Genomic DNA, 22237 nt, shown 5'->3' with positions numbered 1-22237 from the left:
AAATATTCAAAAGTCTTATTTAGCACAAATCAAATCAATGCAGTTAGGATGATCAAGAGAAAAGACTGAATGGAAAAACATCTTTTCATTAAAAATTTCCAATAAACATCTGATATACAAAATCTATAGAAAACCAGCACAAATATAAAAAGATAAGTGGACAAAGAACGTGGACTATTTTCTAAAGATAAAAAAACAAAAACTATCAATAACCATTTGAAAAAAATATTCAAAATCCCTAAAGAATTTCCACATCACATCTGGGTCTGATTAGGAATACCCCCCTCCAGGGCAGCTAGGTGGCACAGTGGATAGAGCACCGGCCCTGAAGTCAGGAGGACCTGAGTTCAAATCTGGCCTCAGACCAAACACTTGACACCTACTAGCTGTGTGACCCTGGGCAAGTCACTTAACCCCAACTGCCTCACCAAAAAAAAAAAATTAAAAAAAAAAAAAGGAATAGCCCCCTCCCATATCTGGCATTAATTACCTGTTTTCAACCAAGCCTGCGTTTAAGGTATAAATATGAGAAATTCAAATTAAAATAAACTCAAGGTATTATATCATATGCATCAAGCTAGCAAAAAAGACAAAAGACAAAATGATGATGAACACACTCACATTTGAAGGAGCTGTTGGAAAAAGGAACTGATAGTTAAAGCTCCTTATTCTCTCTTTCTCATCTCACAACACTTAGATGCTTTCCCCCACTATCTCCTCCACCCATTTCTCATTTTCTTGCCATGGTAAACCCCATTATATACCTAAGTAATCTCATCTTCTCCCGCAGATTCTCTGATACCTAAAAACATGTCCATGTCTCCCTTATCCTCAAAAACCCTTTATTTGATCTATCTACCCCCACTAGCTTACTGTATCTCCTCATTTTCATGGCTAGACTCCTTGAGAAGGTTATCATCTAATGGCCTTTTCTCAACCTTCATAGACCTCTCTGCAGCCTTTGACACTGTCAATCACCCTATTCTCCTTGATTCCCAGATCTATTTAAACCATTCTAACCTTTGTCCTGACTTCCAGTCTCACGTTTTCAATCTACCTACTGGACATTTCAAACTAGATGTCCTTAACACATCTTAAACTCAACACATCTCAAACTGAACTCATTATCCTTTGCCCCTCCAGAAGACCTCCCTCTTCCTAATTTTCCTATTACTTTCAAGGGTACCACCATCTTCCCAGTCACCGAAGCTCAAAACCTAGGTGTCATCTCCAAATTCTAGTTTTCTCACCTCTCATCCAATCAGTAGTCAAATCCTGTGATTCTAACTTCACAACATCTCCAGAATGCAGCTCCTTCTGTCTTCTGACACTGCCATCACCCAAGGGCAGGTCCTTATGACCTGGACCACAGCAAGTCTTCTGTTTGGTCTCTCTGCCTCAAGCTTCTCCCCATTCCTGTCTATCCTACAGTTGGCTCTTGAAGTGATCTTCTCAAGTATAGTTGTAATTCAGTAAACTCCAGTGGCTCCTTATTTCCTCCAGGATCAAATATAAGATCTTGGTTGGCCTTGAAAGCCCTTCACAACCTGGCCCTTTCCTACTTTTCCAGTCTTTGCAATCCAGAGACACTGGAGTCCTTGCTGTTCCTTGCACAAGATACTCTGTCTCCTGACTCCGTGCACTGAATTCTCCCCTGCCTCATCTCTGCCTCCAGGCTTCCTTGGCTCCCCTCAAGTCACAGCTAAAATCTCATCTTCTATAAGAAGGTGTTCATAGTCTTCCTTAATGTTAGTGCCTTTCCTCTAAGATTATATTCTTGAATTAATCTTGTTTGTAAATAGTTGTTTACAACGTTGCCTCCTCCAACTTGGAATTTAGGCTGTCAGTGGGCAGGGACTGGGTTTTGCCTTTCTTTGAATCTCCAGCACTTAGTCCAGCGCCTGATATATGGCAGGCCCTTAATAAATGCTTGCTGACTTTGAACAATTGGTTCAAATGGAAAAAGCAAGAAAAGTTACTAAATTTTCTAAATCCTAGGACCAAGAAACAGCAAGAAAAGGTCCATACTTGTAATTAAATAAGACAGCCCTTCAAGTCCAGGAGAGCTATTATCATCACCAAACTGTTACAGTGCCTAGAATTTCACATTAGATGAAGGTATTTTGTCTCCACAAGCACTCACTGAAGGCAACCATGATTGGTGAAGTGCTTAAAGTTCTTGCCGGATGAAGTTTAAAAGAAGGAACCAGGGATGTTTAACCCAATGAAGAGAAAACTGAGGAGGGAGATGAAAGTTGTTTTCAAGTATCTGAAAGGCTGTCATGGAGAAGAGGAGACAGTCTCGTTTGGGATGGATCAAGACGGCAGCACTAAGAGCAAAAGGCAAAAATTGCAGAGAGGTATATCTGGGCTCTGTAGAAGGACAAGTTCCTAACAAAGCAGGGCTGGGGAACCTGCTGCCTGGAGGCCTCGTGTGGCCCTGCGACTGAGTCCAAACTTCATCTTCATAGAAGGATTTGTTCTGTGACGCTCAGACTCAGTTGCAGGGCTGCACTTGAGGACCTAGAGGGCCACACGAGGCCTCCAGGCAGCAGGTTCCCCAGCCCTAACAGAGCTATCTAAGAGTGGAATAGGCTGCAGATAGTGGGTTCACCCTCTATGGAGGTCCACCAGCAAAAGCTGGATGGGGCACTTGTCAGGTCAATTATAATGGAGATTTTATTCAAGGACGGGCTGTCTGAGCCAGCCTCTGAAATTCCTTTCAATTCTGCAGTTTTCTAACTCTGAAACTGGGATCACTACGACTGTAACGGCAAGGGATAAGAACCCTGAAGAATTCAGAGCAACGTGGCGAGACTTGTATAAAGTAATGCAAAGTGAAGAAAACAGAGCCAAAAGAGCAATAATGATAAGCAATGCTTATATAGCACTTTACAGAAACATAACCTCAGCTGAAATACAAAAATGTTATTACCACGATGCCAAAACACAAGGACGTATCCCTCTTTATTTTGTTAATAACTGACAATCGGTAGCAAAAGTATTTTGTAAAAGGCCTTGTTTGGTTCTTGTTGGGAAGTAACTAGCCCATCAAAATAACTCTACCACTGATTTCTTTTTTTATTTAGAAAATAAATGAAACCTGGCTCAGGACTTCGGTGAGACAATGAGAGTCTCTGTCACTGGCTTCCCTCAGGACTGAACAGCTACCCCAGGCCTCTGTTTCCCCATCTTTAAAAAACAGGAATAGTTATCCACATGAAATAATTATTGTGAGAAACAACCATCAACAGCACCTTCCTGATGAGAGTCTCCTCCCAAGCCATATAGAGTTAGGAGACAAAGATGAGCAGTGGGCTGAATGGGTACAAGAGAGATGGAAAGCTATCAATCAAGTAACTTGACTGGAGTCAGTTTTAAAAGTGAATGTCAGGTTAATTAATAACAGAAGTCAACTGAATGTCCCAACTTTAACAACCAAGTGGATTATGCAAAAAAATACTTTCAAGAAACAAATACTTTCATCACTCTATACTTAAGTTTTATAGATGAAAGAGCCATAGATAAGACAGCAACAGAGAACGTAATGAGGGTTAGTACATGCCAAGACCACCTAAATGGCATCTTCCACAGGGGCTTACTCAACTGACTGTCTGAGGGCCAAGTCTGCTGTATCTTATCTCACCTCTCACTTCCTTCCCTCAGGTTGTCCTATACCCTAAGTGGGTAGAGTAGCCTATTTATTAGGCCAGCAGTAGGAAAAGTGTCTCCCCTCATCAGTCCCTCCTTCACAAAGCTGCTGTTACTACTAAAGCATAAGTCTGACCATGTTACTCATCTGCTCAAGAAGTTCCAGTGACTTCAATTTGCATCTGAACAAAATACAAAGCGCTTTGTATTTTATACAAATACTTTTTATAACCCTTCAGGATCTGACTTCAGGCTACTTTTCTAGGTTTACTGCACGTTATTCTCCTTCATGCACTCTATGTTCCAGGCAAAATGTTCTCTCATCTTGACATTTTATATCTTCTTCTAATCATCTGCACTGAGTAACTGCAGTCTCCTTCTTCACTGTGACTAGAATGTTCTGCCAACTCAACCTTGACTTTCAGATTCCTTATCTTTCTCCAAAGATCAGATCAGGCCCCACTGCCTTGATGAATCCTTCCCTAATTTCCCCCTCCCCCTAGCAATTACTGGTTTCTCCTTTGTCAGTTTTTCCCAGAATTCTCTATTCTCTCCTTTGCCCCTTAACTCTCTACCTTTTTTAATGCACATGTTGTATCCACCTGTCATGGACTATAAGCTACTGTTCTAGCAAGATTATTTTTTTATTAATTTTTTAAAAAAAGAACTGAATCAATCAACAAGTATTTATTAAGCCCCTATTATATGCTAGACATTGTGCTTGGCAATAAGAAGAATACAAGAAAAAAATGAAATGGTCTCTATGCTCAAGAAGCTTACATTCTTTCTTGTTCAGGGATAGATTTCAGGGGGTACATGAATTTAGATGGGAAAAAATTATATTTTATTTTCATTAACCTCTAGCTGAAATATAGCATTTCCTACCCCCTGAAATCTATCCCCGAACTTCATCCCTTCCAGAAAGAATGTAGGCTTCACCAGATGGCCAAAGGGCTCTATCAAGGGATGTGCTGGAGCCAGCTCCAACTAGGTAGCATTATGCTTCAGAAATCAGCAAACATTACAAATCAATGCTTGATTTATTGTTTTGATGATTGTCTAGACTTAAGAAAGTAATAGAGAAAAATGTTATCAATGCAGATTAAACTTAAAAGTGTGTTAAATGTGTGTGTGTGTGTGTGTGTGTGTGTGTGTGTAGGCAGTGAGGTTGTGCGGTGTATAGAGTGCCACTGCAGTATCTCCGCCAAGAAAACCCTAAATGGAGTCACACAGAGTCAAACATAACTGAAACAACAACACACGCTTAAAGTTCTTGCGTGTGTGTGTGTGTGTATATATATATATATATATATATATATATATATATATATATAATTTGTGTGTGTGTGCAGAGATACTGCAGTGGTTTGCCATTTCCTTCTCCTGTTCATTTTACAGATGAGGAAACTGAGGCCAACAGGGCAACACAGCTGTTAAGTGTCTGAGACCAGATTGGAGCTCAGGAAGATGAGCTTTCTTGACTTCAGGCCTGGCACTCTATACACTGCACAGTTTAGAGCTGAGATGGAAACAGTGGTGCTTCAAACAGCTTTATATTCTGATGAGTTTTTCTTTTCAGCCGCCTAAAAGATTCTTAAGAGTAGTTGTAAAGTGTTAATGAATTCCATTTTAAAGCTGTGTTTTGCCAAATGCATGTTTGTGAGTCCTGTTTGTAGGAATATATTACCTGTCCTGTATCTGAATCACACTGCTCACTCAAGAGCTTTTTACTCTTCCCTTTTAGGGGAGCCCGGGAAACAAGCCATCACTCAAGAGATATGTACAATTATTCCAGGATGGTGGAGTAGGGTTTAATGAGATGAGTGTAAGAATGAGAAACCTAGCCCCTTTTTATTAGAGGCAAGATTACCAGAACTGAAGCTGATTCAGACTGCAACGTGAGTATAAAATAAGGAGTGTGTGTAGCACTCGAATTTTTAGGCCCATCAGCAGTCTCTCAAGGTTAGATAAACCTATAAAACAGACATAAAAAATAAATACAAAGCTGGGAAGGAGGCATCAGCATAGCAGCTGAGGTGAATCACGAACAGCATGTAGGTGGTACATTTAACACAGCTTTGAAGGAAACTAAGGTTAAACACCAAGCTGTCACAATTTTTGAGATTATTTCATTGGAGAGAACAAGCACAAAGAACGATATGAATTGTGAGGTTGAGTATTAGAAAATAAAAGTACAGCTGAACAAGTCCTGGCCTATGACTGTGATGGAATACTACTGTGCTCTAAGAAATGACAAAGGGGATGGTTTCAGAAAAACTTGAGAAAACTTAGATGAACTGATGCAAAGTGAAGAGAGCAGAACCAGAAGGACATTGTACACGGCAACAATACGGTAACAATAATTAACTGTGAAAGACTTAACTACTGTGATCAATGTAATGATCATTGTTATTGTTTTTCCTTGTTCTCAAAGAGGACCATGAAATCAGGAAGATGGTGCCGTGACTTGCAAGTGAAATGGATTTAAGAAGACAAGCTGTACAAAGTCACCAGGCTGTGCAAAGTCACCAGCCTCACTCTCTCCTCTGGAGCCATCTGGGTCCAGTGGTCAGATATAGATGAACCACTAATCTGGGAGGGGAAGACCTTCAGGGTTTCTAGCCAAAATAGAAACAATTACCATTTACATTCACTCAAGCCATTAAGGCCCAAACAATGACCAAGTGAAGTTTGAGAACTATTGTGGTTTGTTTTTTCTTGTTTTGTTTGTCGAGGTAATTGGGGTTATGTGACTTGCCCAGGGTCACACAGCTAGTAAGTGTCAAGTGTCTGGTCTGAGACCAGATTTGAACTCAGGTCCTCCTGATTCCAAGGCTGGAGCTGTATCCACTGCGTGACCTAGCTGTCCCTTGAGACATTGTTGGTCAATCAATAAGAGCCTGAGAGATTTGGGTTTAAGGCATGGTCCTTAAGAAAGAAATCTAGCCCATAAACCCCAAGATATCTAGCAAGGTTTCAGCAATCAAAATTTATATTCCTTTGGGCAGAGCACCCACAAGTAAAGGTATGATTCCCTATGTGGACAAAGAAAGAGTGGGGAGGGAGAGAAGAAGGGAGGGAGAGAGATAGGAAAGGAAGAAAAGAAAGAAGGAAGGAAAGAAGGAAGTATGAAGGAAGGAAGGAAGGAAGGAAGGAAGGAAGGAAAGGAAAGGAAAGAGCTACACTGCCCAACTGAAACTGGCCAGTTGGGTCCCCAGTGGGGCAGCTACTACTATAACTACTATTACTGATACAACAATTCCAAAGGACTCATGATAAAGAACTGATGAACTATGAATGCAGACTTTAGAAAATTTTTTTCACTTTTGCTTGCTTTTTGAAAAATTTGCAACATGTCTAATATAAAAATAAGTTTTGCATGACTTTATATGTACAATGGTATTGTATTTCTTGCCTTCTCAATGGGTAGGGAGGGAGAGAATTTGTAACTAAAAATTAAAATTAATTTAAAAAAAAGTTTAAAAAATAAAAATCAAAGGTCCACAATAAGTATCAACATTATGAAAATCATCCCAACATGACTGACTGTACTTCAAGCAAGGATGGATTATAACACTATGTCACTTGCCTCAGGCTCCATGACTACAGAAAGACCACAGTATCAAGCTGAATGTATTCATAAAAACTCGACACAGTTGGGAGACCTAGTTCTTAGCTTTTGGACAAAATCTGGACAAAACAGCCATCTAAAAATAGGAATTATTATTTAAACCTATACCCTCAAGTTCACAAATTCTGAAATTCTTTCTCTAATCTTAATTTTATATCATTCTATTTCTTCCTTTGCCTTAAGACCCCTAACTGTTCTTCATCCTCACCAAAATCTCCAAACCCTGCATCCCTTCATTCTTTCCTAAGCCATCATTCACACACTGGCTACACTGTTACCTTCCCTACCTCAAAGTCTGGGTGAATCATTTCAACACTACGCTGCCTTTTTCACTCAAGTCCCTTAATCTCTTGTCCTACTGATGATAAGGCCTTGCCAAACAGAAATGCTTCTGAACAGAGGGGAAGAAAACCATGAAACAGGACCCTCTACAAATTTATTTTACAAGATCTCAACTAGACTCAGTTCAAGGCAATCTTTTTACATCTCCCTAAGTGATATGCTTGCCCATTTACCACAGTAGCAATCATACACCCTTTCATCCCTCCTCAAGCCTCTTCCAGTATGTTTTCCCCTCCTCCCCGACTCCCTCTGTTTCAGACCTTATCGTATACATCACTGAAAATAATTAAGGCTGGAGATGAGCTCTGCCCTAAGCTCTCTATTTCATCTCATTTTACTCAGACATCTTTTCCTCATTATATATCCTTCACTCAGATAAAGAGGCAGGCCTCCTCCTTGCCCCTCTGCATGTACCTTGATCCCAACTCCTTCAGTAGATTTCCAGCAGATTGCCATCACTATCATCCTCGCTCTCACCTTCAATCTCTACCTATCTATAGGCTGATTCCCTGCTAACTACAAAAATGCCTGTATCTCTCCTATCCTTAAAAAACTTTTACTCGATCCTATCATCCCTGCTAGCGTTGTTCTTTACCTGTCTTCCCTCCTTGGCCAAACTCCTTAAGAAAACAGTCTACATTTGGTATTTCTACTTCCTCTCCTCTCACTTGCTTCTAAACCTTGTGTAATCTGGCTTCCAACTTTATCAATCAATTGAAACTGCTCTTTCCAAAGTCACCAATGATCTCTTAACTGTCAAATATGGTCTTTTCTTAACCTATCACCAATCTTGTCCTGCTAAACCTCAGTCTTGCATTACTCTCACCATCAACTACCTTCACAGGCTGGAAAAAAAATCAATAAATCATGCTGACTAGACCTGCTACAAATTTATGTTGCATAATCTCAACTGGGCCATCTCTGAAGAAAGGTAATCCTTTTTCACCACTCTAACGTTTCACCTTTCTACCACTTCTCAAACTTCCCATGGCTTTCCTCCCCCGACCCCATCACCTAAGAACCTTGGTTCATATTTCATCGAAAAGAATTGAAACCATTAGCTAAGAGCTCTCTCTTCCCTATCTCAAATCAGTCAGATGCCCTCTCTCATGACCCATGTAAGAGGTGATCCTTCTACTAGCCAAAGAAAACTCCTCTACATGCACAAGTGATCCCATTCCACCCCAAAGGGCTATGAAACTGTGCATACCTTCTGACCCAGCAATACCACTACTAGGTCTGTATCCCAAAGAGATCAAAGAAAAATATTTATAGCAGCTCTTCTTGTGGTGTTAACAAATTGGAAATCAAGAGGATGTTCATCAATTGGGGAATGGCTAAACAAGTTGTGGCATATGATTGTGATGAAGTACTAATGTGCTATAAAAAATGATGAGAGATGATTTTAGGAAAACACTGGAAGACAGATATGAATTGATACAAAGTGAAGTGAGCAAAATCAGGAGATGATTGTATCCAATAACCGCAATACTGTAATGACAACGACAATCAACAGTGAGAGACTTGCTGCTCTGTCCAATACAACGATCCAAGCCAATTCTAAAGGACTCGTCCACCTCCAAAATGAAGTATCATTTTCTCACTATCTTTTTCTTGCTTTTTTAAAAAAAACACGGCGAATATGGAAATGTTTTGCAAGATTTCACATGCATAATTAATATCAATCACACTGTTTGCCTTCTCAGTGGGTGGAAGAGTGGGTGAGAATTTGGAACTCAAAATTTAAAAAGGTTAAAAACAAAAAAATTTATATACCAATGAATCAAAAATAATATATTAAGTGTCTACTATGCCATCAGGCTGTGTGAAGAACTAGGCAGATGAAGGCAAAAATGAATTCATCTCTCTTTTCAGACTAAAGATCTAGAACTTCCTTCAACCAAAAACTAAAATAAAATGTACGTAATCATTATGAACTTGACAAATACCATTTCCTTATAAAAGGAAAAGATACAGGATTCTATATGACTCTATGAATCTCTTTGACATATTACTTTTTAAGTGTCTACACACATTTAGAAATACACATATTGATACAGTCACTTTAAAATATATCGTCCACTCCTGAATCAATTGGGGTTTTTTGTTGTTGTTGTTGTTGTTGTTTTATTGACTTTTTTCTTTTTCCTTTTTTGGGGGAGAGAGAATCATACATTACTCCAAACTCCACTCATAACTTGCTCCTTCCTCAAAAAAATTAAAGCCTTTCCCCCCTGTAACAAGTAAGTATATGTGAGTAAAATGAATTCTACATATTGGTCACATCTGAAGATGTTTATCTCATTCTGTACTTCTAGTCCATTCACGACTGTGCCAAAAGATGTGAAGCCTGAATCACCATCAGTCTCTAGGTTTTCTGATTGGTGACTACACTGATCATAGTACTTAAATCTTTTGCAACAGTTTTTCTTGACAGTGTGGCAGTAATTTTATCAACTGTTCTCATTCTGCTCAAGGCATTCAGCATTACTTCACACAAGGCCTCGCAGGTTTTTCTCAACTCATCCCTTTTTTCATATATGGTGCAATAATATTTCATTACATTGACATACTGTAATTTCATCAGCTGTTTCCCAACTGATGGGCACCCACATTCTTTCCAGTTCTTTGCTACAACAAAATGTGTTGCTATAAAGATTCTGTGCATATGGATCCTTTGGCTCTTTCTTTGGTCCTTTAAGGGTTTACGTCTGGTCCTTCTGTATGATGACTATTGGTGATCATTTGGGAATATGTGTCTAACAGTGGGCCAGGGGCATTTTGTATTTTGTTGTATTTTATATGCACAGGTTTTTGAAGTATTGTTCCAAATTGCTTCCTAGAATGCTTAGAACAGTTCACAGTCCCATGAACAGTAGATTAGTGTGCATGTTCTTCTACAGTCCCTCTAAAAAAACTGTCATTTTCCTTTCTTTCTTTCTTTCTTTCTTTTTTTTTTTTTTTTTTTGGTCATCATTGTCAATCTGGGAGATGCGAGATAGAATCTTAGCAATGTCTTAATTTGCATTTCTATTATTAATGATTTGGAGAATTCTCATGGGATGTTAGCTGGCATTTCTCCTTTGAGAACTGCCTGTTCCTAATCTTTGACCATTTAGGCAAAGGTTCTGAACCTGTAGTTCATCAGTTTGTTTTTTGGGTTTTTGTTTTTTTTACTATTTTGATAATTATGGTTTCCTTTGTAATGCTACAAATTTTATTTTATCCACTTATAAACTAATTATACTGAAAAAAGGAGTCCATGACACAAAAAAGGTTAAGAACTGTTGGTTTAAAGAATATATTTGCAAATGGTTCTTATTCTCACATATTTGAATAAGTTTCCTATTTTGTATATCAGACTTTTATCAGAGAAAAGATTTTTGCCCTAACTAAATTTTTCCCTTCCGATTCTGTTATTTTTTACGTAAAACCTTTTCAGCTATAGTCAAAATTATTTTTTTTCCTCCTCTCATCCTTTCTATCCCTTGTTTAGTCAAAAAAACTTCCCCTAGCCACAGGTGGGAAAGGTAAGTCCTTCTTCCCTGCCTGTTCTAATTTATAACTTAACTTTTTCTATCTGATTCACACACTTATTTGGAGCTTACTGTGGTATATGGTGTGACATGCTGGGATAAACCTAATTTCTGCTAGACTGCTTTCCATCTTTCCCAATAGTTTTTTTTTTTAATCAAATAATGAGTCCTTATTCCAGGAGTTGGGGTGTTTAGGTTTATTGCAAATTTTGATACTGTGTTTAGATTAGGTCTTGAGTATGTAATCTTTTCCACTGATCAGCTTTTCTGTTTTTTAATCAGTACCTAATGGTTTTGATGATTACAGTTTTTAGTATAGTTTGAGATCTGGTACTGCTACCTCACTTCCTTCCTATTAGTTCCTTTAATATTCTTGGCCTTTTGCTCCTTGAAATGTTTTTGTTTGGTTAGTTTTTTCTAGTTTTCCAAAGAGAACTACTCAGATAGTCTCCTTAGTATGAAAATGAATAAAGTAGGTAGCATTTTCAGTTATATTAAATTTTATTATTATAAAAATGAATTTGCTATTTTTATATTTGCATAGCTCAAACTTAAAAAAGTAATATTGCTCTAATTCTGTAAAAAGTGTTTTGTAATCACATAACTCCAGTGTATCTTGGATTCCCAAATATTGTATAATTCTGTAGTTACTTTAAATGACATTTTTCTATGTCTTCCTACTGGATTTTGTTGATAATATTCATAACAGTTGACTTGTGTGGGTTTTGAGATTTGGTGTTTTGCTGAAGTTATTCTTTCAATTAATTTTAGTTTAATCTCAAGTGTCCTCTAAGTAAACAATATAATCTACAAAAAAGGAAAAATTTTATTTGTCAAGTTCATTCCTTCAATTCCCTTTTTCTTGACTTACTGCTATTGATAGCTTTCTAGAATTATATTAAATAACAGAGGTAATAATGACACGCTAAAAAAATGGAAATGCTTGCTTTGTCCCTGATCTTATTGGAAAGTCTTCTAGCATTTCTCTATTATAAATAACGCTAGCTCTTGGTTCAGAGAGACACTAATACTTTAAAATGTTAAGGAAAGTTTCCACTTCTTACTGTGCTTTTTAGTATTAATAACATAAAAGGATGTTATATTTTTAAAAAGCTTTTTTGGCAACTATTTATATAATCATGTGTTTTTTTTTTTCTAAATCAGTATGATGTTTATAGTTCACCTAACAGTGAAATAACTTTACATTTATCACTCCTAGCCATTACGTATAATAGTTTTTAAATGTTGCTACAGCCTCTTTGTTAAAATGTTATTTAACATTTTTACAACAATATTAATTGTAGTATCAAAAATCATAGAGTTAGAGCTAGAAGGAAGCTCAGAGGTCACTGAATCCTTCACCCCTAGATGCCACAAGAAAGTGAGAGACTGCCTCAGTCAAGCAGATTTAAAGATGCAGGTAGCTCCGGCAGCCAATGGAACGAGACTCCTCCCAACCACATGGTAGGCCAAGGTAAAGTGTCTTTTCCCAAAAGCAAAAATCCTTGACACCTGCAAACAAAAATCTGGCAACCCAGGCCACGTGGGTGCCTCCACCTTAGGTAGTCTAAATATACACCAAACTCCTGTTCCTTATATATGTATTTATTGTCTTCCCTACTTGGCTATAAGTTCCTTGTATGCCTGGCATATGGTAGGGACCTAATAAATTCTTGCTGAAGTAAAAATGAAGGCATCCCTGCCCCACCCGACCTTATATTCTACTAGGAAGGACACATGCATCCAGATAATATAAGTAGAGAGTAAAGGGGTAAAAGGAGAGATTTAGCAGCCTCTAGAAAAATGAGATGAGGGAAAACTAGTCACAACTGGGCGGGGGGGAGCCAGGGAAGGATTCATTAAGGAGAGGCACTTGATCTGGGCTTTGAAGAAAGATAAGAAATTTGAAAGTCAAGGCTGAACTAGCAGTACATTCGAGGCAAGGGGGGGAAGAGGCAAAAATAGAATATCAAGTTCAGGGAACAGCTAGTGATTCAGTTTGTCTAGGACACAAAGCACATGATGGGTAATAATGTGCAGTAAGCCTGGAAAGGATGGCTGGTGCTCTCAGGCTATCATCCTTGCTCTGACTTCACTTATGTCCCTTCCCAGTGACCCTCTTATTGTTAACCAAATCAACTCTATAATGTTTTCTACTCCAAAATTTCTTGCCCACTTGTACTATTTCTATTCATGCCTTGCCAAACCCCAACCCTAGATTAATCCACTTGAGGAAGTCATGCAATCAATCTTACTGGATCCACCATAAATTTATGTTTTCTATTTTCAACTGTGTCCTCCCTATAAAAAAATCATTTTACTTCTTAATTGATTAATTAATCTCCAGGAAGGTTACTCTACATCTTCTCTTGTCTCCTCAAACCTCCCACAGTCTGCTCCCATTCAGTACCTTTGCAGAAGACATGTGTCATGTACTCCACTCTTTCCCGTATCTCAAACCCTGGACCATCTTTCCTGGAGCTCTCCATCCTCATCTCTGCCTCCTGGCTTCCCTGATTTCCTTCAAGTCTCAACTAAAGTACCACCTTCTGCAAAAAGCCTTTCCTAGTCCTCCTTTATCTTAGATTTCCTACTGAAATTATCTCTAACTTCATGTTATGTATCTTGTTTGCACAAAGCTGTTTGCATGTTGTACCCTCTGTTAAACTGTGAGCTCCATGAAAGCAGGGGCTGGGTTTTGTTGGGGGGGGGGGTATTTTTGCCATTCTTTGTATCCCCAGCACTAAGCAAATCGCCCGGCACATAGTGATAAATGCTTGTTGATTTGACCTAATTTACCTTCACTCCTTTCTCTGATGACAATGCGGCCCTTTTCCCTCACCAAGGCCAAAAGGAAAAAGCAGAATCAGTCATACAAAGCAAGAACCAGGGACAAGAGATGGGAAATCTTTATGCTACAGTGGTACCTAGTTAGCATTTATCATCAATAGACACAGAGGATTCTGGGAACATGGTAGAGTAGGAAAGAAAACTCCAAGCTCTCCAGGATTTTCCCCACAAACAAGACAAGCGAGCTCCTCAGGACAAACACAGAGTGGTAAAAATGAACAAAAGTTGAGGCAGAACAGTAGTCCTCCCGGGACAACAGAGAAGGATGGAGATTTGGTCCCAGGTTTGGTCCCCGTGAAGTACAAACACGTCCAGGCTAGTTCCCCTAAAATAGGAAGTCGGAGCCCTGGGGCTATCTGGGTTGGGAGGCGGCCTCAGCCCCAGTCACGGGAACTTTTACCACCAGGACAGTGAGGGGAGTTGGGTGTATGAGCCGGGGAAGATCGAGGGAACCTCTGCTGATAGGGGACGCCAGGCCCAGCTGTGCTGCCGAAACCTGGCCCTGGGCGAGAAGGAACCAGCGCGTGCCTGGTGAATGGAGAAACAGTGGGACAAGGACACCTACAGGAGGGCAGGCCAGAGGGGAGAGCTAAAGGAGGATCTGAGGCCAGAAGCACCATCCCCCACACCCCAAGAAGAAAGGTCATTACAATAATGGCCTGCTAAACATTTTAAAAAAAGAAAAAGATAAGCAGGCAAAAGAGAAAGAACTCAACCATAGAAAGTTACTATGGGAATAGAGAAGGCCAGGGTTCATCTTCAGAGGAAGATACTGAAGCAAAAAAAGCCTCTCCTACCCCAAAGAGTACAGTCAAATAGTCACCAGCCCAAAAGGAATTCATATAAGAGCTTAAAAAGAGACTTTAGAAATCAAATGAGAGAGACTGAGGGAAAAAAAAAATCCAAGAAAAACAAGAACGTTAACCAACAGGAAAAGGAGATCCAAAATCTTGAGGAAGAAAACAGCTCCTTGAAAACTGGAATTGAGCAAGGGGAAGCAAGCGAAGGTTTAAGAGACTAAGAAACAATAAAACAAAATATGAAGAATAAACAAATGGAAGAGAATGTGAAACATCTCATAAGAAAAACAACTGATCTGGAGAACAGATCAAGAACAATCAGACTACCTGAAAGCTACAATCAAAAACAAAAGACTCTTGATACAATAATGCAAAAAATAATTACAGAAAATTGTCCTGAAGTGTTAGAACAAGAGGGCAAAGTAGAAATGGAAAAAATCCACTGATGACTACCTGAAAGAGAGCCTACAAGGAAAACCTACAGGAATATCATAGCTAAATTCTAAAACCTCCAGCTCAAGGAGAAAATATTATGGGTGAAAAGAAAAAAAATTCAAATATGGCAGAGCAACAATTAGAATCACACAAGACCTAGAAGCAGCTACACTAAAAGACCACAGGTATTGAAACACTATATGTCAAAGAGCAAAAGAACAGGGATTGCAGCCAAAAATATCATAGCCAGCAAAGTTAAGCATAATCCTGAACAAAACAAAAACAAAAACAAAAACAAACATGGACATTCAACGAAGTGCCAGACTTTCAGGATTTTATTGCAACTAAAATAGACAATCAAAAAACTCAATAGAATATTTGACATACAATATCCAAGAGAAATATAAGGTAAACATCAAAGAGTGATTACAAGGGACTCAGTAAGAACAAATTGTTTACTTTTTATATGAGGAAATGTAAAATGTACGTCTAAGACTGTTATTAGTAATTGGGTAATTCAAAAGAAAGATCAGGGTAGATTCGTGATTCTAAAAAGTAATACTGTCTAGGAAAAGTTAAAAACAGTAATTATCTTATACAGCTGAGGTTCGAGAAGAACTGACACAGAGAAATTAGATAGGAGAGGAGGGCTGGTAGTTCTGGAACCATACTATCATTGGGAATGGGTTAAAGAGGGAACAGTACATATATATCTAGGAGAGTATAAATCTAAATTCAGAAAGAAAGAAAAGGCTAAAGGTATAGGGAGGGGGGAGAAGATAACAGAGGGAAAGAGGGTGATGGAATAGGATAAGGGGGGGCTATAGAAGGGTGTCTAGATTAACAGGAATGAGATAAAGAGAGAATAACATATTTGGAAGGCTATAAAAGTCTTCTAAATTTAAATGGAAACAAGAGGATAAGGAAAAAGGGTAGGGGAGAAGGAGGGATCTTTGGAGGAGGGGTTGCTTAAGTAACAGGAGGGCAAGGTAGGGGTAGAAATAAAGTAGAGAAGTCAGGAGGGATAGGAAATAAGGGATACACACAAATATAAAATAAATATCAGGAGTAGAATTTATTAGGAAAAAAAGCAGGTGTAGTAATCATGATCTTAGACAAAGCTAAAGCTAAAATAGACAATCAAAAGAGAAATATAGGGAAACTACACTATATGTCAGCCATATTCATCAATATTGTTTTAGACTATTTAGAATAACTAGACAGCATAAGGTTGGAATATTGCTATGGTGTAGGAAGTGATGAGGTGGTAGACTTAGAAATAGGGAAAGACTTGAACTTAGCAAGAAAGATGTTATCCACCCTCAGAAAAAACAGAGAACAAACATGTAAAGTACAGTCTTACACAGACGTATATGAATGTGTATGTCTACATATGAGTATGATTATAGATATCTAAGTATATGTATGTATATGTGAGTGTATGTATGTAGGTGTATATGTGTGTGTGTATATCAAAGTATAAAAATATATCTACACCTAACTGTAGCCTTCTTAAGGGAGGAGGGAGAGGAAGGGGTAAAAAAGAACAAAGTAAAGAGTGCACAGCAGAGAACAAAGGCAAACTTACAAAGAAGCAAAGAAAAGATGGACAGCTCTCAACACAATGTGTAATATTTATTATATAAGCTTTCCTGAAACGGAATTTCACTGCTGTATATTTTGAATCCTCTCATATGTTCCGCTGTGCATATGGCGATACTTTTTTTCCTTTTCTTATTTTGTTTTAAGTTTATAATGAATTAATTTTTTAAAAAGTAAAAGAAAAAAGAAAAGAAAAATGCCACAGGAAGAATGTTTTCTCAAGAAAAACCTAATTTGTATGCTATGCTTAAGCTCAATTCAAGTAAAAGAGAAATAAAGATTTGCGCTTGAAAATTTAGAAAATATATTTATCATTAACAGACTTGTGGGACAACATGAACAAGAACTGTACAACACAAGATAGCAGGGATTACTTAAAATCTGCCTGTCATGTTAATTCAATCATGTCATTCAAACTAAATCAGTCTATTTGCTATGTTCAAAATGCTATCTCCTGCTTCTGTGACACCTGGAGGGATGTAAGTTGTACCCCAAAATGCTTTCCTTCCTTCCTTAAAATACTTAAAAATCTCTTAAAACCCTTCTGCCCAAAATTAAGTTGTTCCCCCCCACACACATACACGTTTACTTCTCTATGTAGTTGTAGAATGTAAGGTACATGAGGGAAGGGGCTTATTTGTCTATTTTGCTTTCCATAATGTTTTCTATCTCCTGTTTGGTCATGAATTCTTCTGTTCTCCATAGATCTGACAGGTAAACTATTCCTTGCTATCCCTGTTTGCTTATAGTATCAGCCTTTATATCTAAATCGTGAACTCATTTTGACTTTATTTTGTATATGGTGCGAGATTTTGGTCTATGCCTAGTTCTGATTTGTCTTTATATCCTTAGTGCCTGGCATATAATAAATGATCATTTTTGCTGTAGCATCAAAAAAGGTACCAACATTAATGAGATTATGGATCCAGGGAAGGAATAAATTATTAAGGACTTTAACTTAAGAATTAATCTGCTATCCCTGCCTCAAGCCTCTCATTCTACCCTCTACTCCATCCCACACACTGCCACCAAAGTAATTTTTCTTAACCACAGATCTGACCACATGACTCCCTTATTAAACTATGGTGGCTTCCTATTGCTTCTAGGACGAAAAAAAAAAAGTACTTTCCTGACCCCAGCAACCACTAGAGTCCTCTCTTCCAAACTACCTTAATTATCTTGTTTATATCTGTGTTTACTAATTTTAGGTGTATGCTTTATATTATATACATATACATCATAATGTACTTCTTGCCTCTCCCACTAGGATATAAATGCTTTGCAAGCAGGGAGTTTTCACTCTTTGTATCTGTATTCCCAGCACCTTGCACTGTGCATGGCACACAGCTGGCACTTAATAAATGGTTGATTGATTTCTCTTTTGTGAAAACAGTTTGAGATAAGGATAAAAATTATAATCCTTACCCTATTTCTGCATATAGTAGTTTCTAGATTCTGAGAGAGTGAAACAAAATTTATTCTTTTGGGGGTAAAATGAGAATTTTCATGAATAAGAAGTAGCTAATAAAAATAATACCTGCTGTTCTGTAACCTGAGACCTTCCCCAGTGACAGACCATTGTATGGTTCATTTTGCTGAGTTAACTGTAACACGGACTAATCAGAACTAAGGAGGGAAAACAACCTTAGCAAATAAATACTGAGTCACGGCAGCAAGATCACTGAGAAATTCTTCAGTCTCTCTGAGACACCCCAAGAACACTGTACCTCATCCAACCTTGTTACCATGAACCGAAGTGTTATCTTCCTCCTCTGCAACACCCTGCTAGCTTTGACTAGGGCTCAAGGTAAGGAACACAGAGATGTATTCATTTTTTAAGTCACAGAGGGTACTGAGTACTAAATTATCAGTATTACTGTAGATGCAGACAAGGCATGATGTCTTCCAGTTCCCTTGTCACAGTTTAAAGTTTGAATGAATTGTCAAAGTACAACAGAAAGACATCCTTAGTCAAACCCAAATGCTTTCGGTAATGAGATGTAATTTAATCAGCCCAAATCCTTTGCTAGCCTCAAATGATTACCATTTATTAGGAACTTAGTACCTTTTAAACTTGATCCTTAAAACTTAAACTTTTGTGAAGGGACAAAAAAAAGTGATTTTGTGATTTCAAATCAGAGTCAGAAATCAAACAGGCAATATTTTTAGGGAGGTCATGACTAAAATGGGACTTAGAGACACGGTCAGAAAAGCAGAGAAAAGAACCTAAGCCAGGCTGAGGTTTTGTCACTGGGCAGAAGCCAGGTCCAGAAAAACAGTTAAGACAACAGGGTCATGACAAAGACTTAGGTAAAGAGCAAGGACATAGATATGATTAACAAAAGCAGAGGACCCAGAAAGAGTGATCACAGACCCAAATCAGGTTCCAGACAGAATCAGCTCCAGGGCAGGAGTTAAGTTCAACTGACCCAAGGCCAGGGTATGAAGTAAGCTGCACTAGAAGGGAAGTTATTGTTCAAACTAGAATTTGAAGAGAATGAGACCCTTTTACCTGGCCATTTCTATTCACCAGCTCCCTGTCTGAAACAATCTGAGGACCATTAGGGTCCGTTCCAGCCCTACATCTACATTCCAATGAACTAGAACCCTATGGTTTTACGGCTACTTCTTCTGGAAGGTAGCGCCTTCAGAGGTTTTTTTCTTGAATATTTCTGGGGCAGGAATTGGGGTTCTGGCATGGTGGTGGGGGAGAGGGCTTGATGGTAGATTCACAATGACTGAACTCTTTAACCTGGGTAGTGTATTCACCTGCCCTCCCTGTCTCTTTTCCACAGCACCCTCACCACCCACAACCACCAGCTGTCGCTGCCCACAAGTTAATAAGAGTATCTCCAGCCTAAAACCTTTTGAGAAACTTGATGTGATTCTCCCCAGTTCTCTATGTCCACGCCCTGAGATCGTGTAAGTAAAAGCAATAACTAGTATTCATTTGGATACCAGATATAAATGCTAGCTATCATTACCGTTATGGAGAACTTTAAGGTTTGCAAAGCACATTATTTACTTTATGTCACTTGATCATTCCTCACAACAAAATTGTGAGGTAAGTACTACCGAGGCACATATCACCTCATTTGTATAAATGAGGAATCGAAGACAGAGGGAGGCTAATGTGGCCGTCACAGTCACGGTATAATTTGAACCCAGATTTTCCTGACTCCAGGTCCACCACTTGTTACACCCCACCATTTTGCCCCTAGAAAACATACCTTATAGTAAATAGGTTTATTCCCCAGAGATGTGGATTGAATCAAATGTTTCACTAAATAATCAGAAAGATTGATGAAGGTCCATTTTTGATGATTTTGAACCTTCTATAAGGAAAAGGGAAAGCAATATGGCTCAAACTTTTGACAATGGCTACAATGTGAATAAACCTGTCCTAACAAAGCCACCAAAATATGTAAATGAAAAAGTTATTTTTTTTAAATTTATTACTTTCTTATACTATGGAAGTGTTTTGCATGACTACACATCTATAACCTGTATCGAGATGCTTACCTTTTCAATGAAGGTGGGTAGGGAGGGAAGGAGAAAATTTGTAACCCAAAGTTTTAAAAACACATGTTAAAAAATAAAAAAAAGTTTTAAAAATTTACTACTTTCTTAGTAAAATTTGCTTTTTCTCTGAAATGAATGTCCATTTTATCATACTTTTTTTTTCTAGCTGAAAAACACAAGGTACAATGACCATTTTCAGTAGGAAAGGGGCCTTAATAAAGTGAAATGTGACCTGTTCTGACAGGGCACAAATAAACCTGCTATAGAAGTTATGGGGGGGAGGGGGAGCAGAAAGATTTCTCTCCATATCTACAGGAATAATACTACCCTGCGCTTTTCCAAGTCCTTGTCACTGTTTGTTTTTATGAAGAGAGAAATCTAAGGTCTGAAAGGAAAGATCATACTGAGGAAGGCTAAGGAGATGGATTCTTTGAATGACAATCTTGCCTACCTGCAGCATGCTTTATGATTCAAGTCAATATTGTCGTCCTATCTTACAAACGAAGACACTGCAGCAGAGGCCAGTTTAGGGACTCGTTGAAGATCACTCAATGAAGTAGGGGGCAGAGGCTGACCTCGGATTTTTCAGGGCAGTGCCCAACAAAGCCTAGTGTTCAAGGAGTCCCATTACTCCTCCATTATCACTGATAAAATTCTAAAAATTCTTCACTATGGTTTATTCACTACAGAGGCATAGTGAAGGATACCAAGGAACAAGTATGTCTGAATTCAGATACCCCAACCATGAAGGTTGTACTGAAAACAATTAGAAGGACAAGGTAAGTTTGCTATGACTTATAGGGGAACCCTCTCCAGGAAACCACTAGGAGCACTTGCTCCAGGCTTCACTGTGATAAAACTACATGTGGCCCACCCTCAGTCTGGAGCTACCCTGGGTTAGTTTGTTCTTTAAGAATGATCTCAGGGGTCACTTGGTATGAGCTTTCTCATTCCGACACAACAGGGAGGCTTAGAGCTTTGTACTCTCAGCACACTGGCCAACTGACTGGAGTATGGCCAAACCTCCCAATCAACACACACTGCCAGCAAACCCCCAACTCGTCCTTAAACAGATTCAGAATTAGGTGATTAATGTTTGTTCCCATTTCTGTGAATTCAGTTACGACATTAAAAAGCAGAAATTGAATACCTTTCTGAAGCAAAGCCCAGACTTTATAAAATGGCTAGCGAATTTTCAAAACTCATTTGCAAACTGGGACAATTCAAGTAACCCATTATGATTACTTGGTAGCAAGAAAACTTTAATCCTGACCTTTCCCTCCAATCTGGGGCCGCAGACCCATAGTCAAGCGAATTACTCTGTGACAAATCAGAGCCTAGATGAGAGACAAAGTTCAGACCGTTACATTTTCATTCTCGCCTCTGTTTTCAATAGGTCTTAAACATCTCCTGTCAACAACTGAAGACACATACTCTGCATGTGGTTGGCAAGGTTTAACCAGGATGAAGCCCTCCCACATATACAGAGAAAAGTCAAGCCCCAACTGTTTCTAGTGCTTAATTCTTCTAAAAAAAAATAATCACCAATCACAAAAAAATTGACTGGCTACTTTAAAAAAAAAAATCTGTTTAGCAACAGAAACTCTAGTACTGTAATTCCTGATCTTGTGTTGTTTTTAAGTGAGTGATATTTAAGTCATTTTAAATAGAGGGTTACCTAACTTGACATTCTTTCAGAGATTTGTTGGACCTCCTAAATGGTTCTGTCTATAGTTAAAGATTGTCACTGGCAGATGATGCTACAAGAAAATACAGGCCTGAAAGCAAAAAGTCACATCAGGTATTTACTACTTAAATCCATTTCAAAGAATAGTTATTTTACTGAGTACACTTGAGGACCATACTAC

The 22237-nt window shown here is 38.5% G+C and overlaps 1 protein-coding gene across 1 annotated transcript; it reads left to right on the top strand.

The window, feature by feature from the left end:
* The first annotated feature begins 18575 nt into the window (after positions 1-18575).
* On the top strand, positions 18576-21845 carry LOC114037552 (C-X-C motif chemokine 10-like). Its single transcript, XM_027854480.1, has 4 exons — positions 18576-18654; positions 19643-19769; positions 21059-21148; positions 21766-21845. Exons 1-4 carry the CDS (start codon positions 18594-18596, stop codon positions 21770-21772), a joined length of 285 nt encoding a protein of 94 aa, XP_027710281.1. The 5' UTR covers positions 18576-18593; the 3' UTR covers positions 21773-21845.
* The last annotated feature ends 392 nt before the right edge of the window (positions 21846-22237 follow it).

Source organism: Vombatus ursinus, unplaced genomic scaffold, assembly GCF_900497805.2.
Source record: "Vombatus ursinus unplaced genomic scaffold, bare-nosed wombat genome assembly UNPS02010461.1, whole genome shotgun sequence".
In the NCBI taxonomy this organism is placed as follows: domain Eukaryota; kingdom Metazoa; phylum Chordata; class Mammalia; order Diprotodontia; family Vombatidae; genus Vombatus; species Vombatus ursinus.
This window is presented reverse-complemented; position numbering and strand designations above follow the sequence as displayed.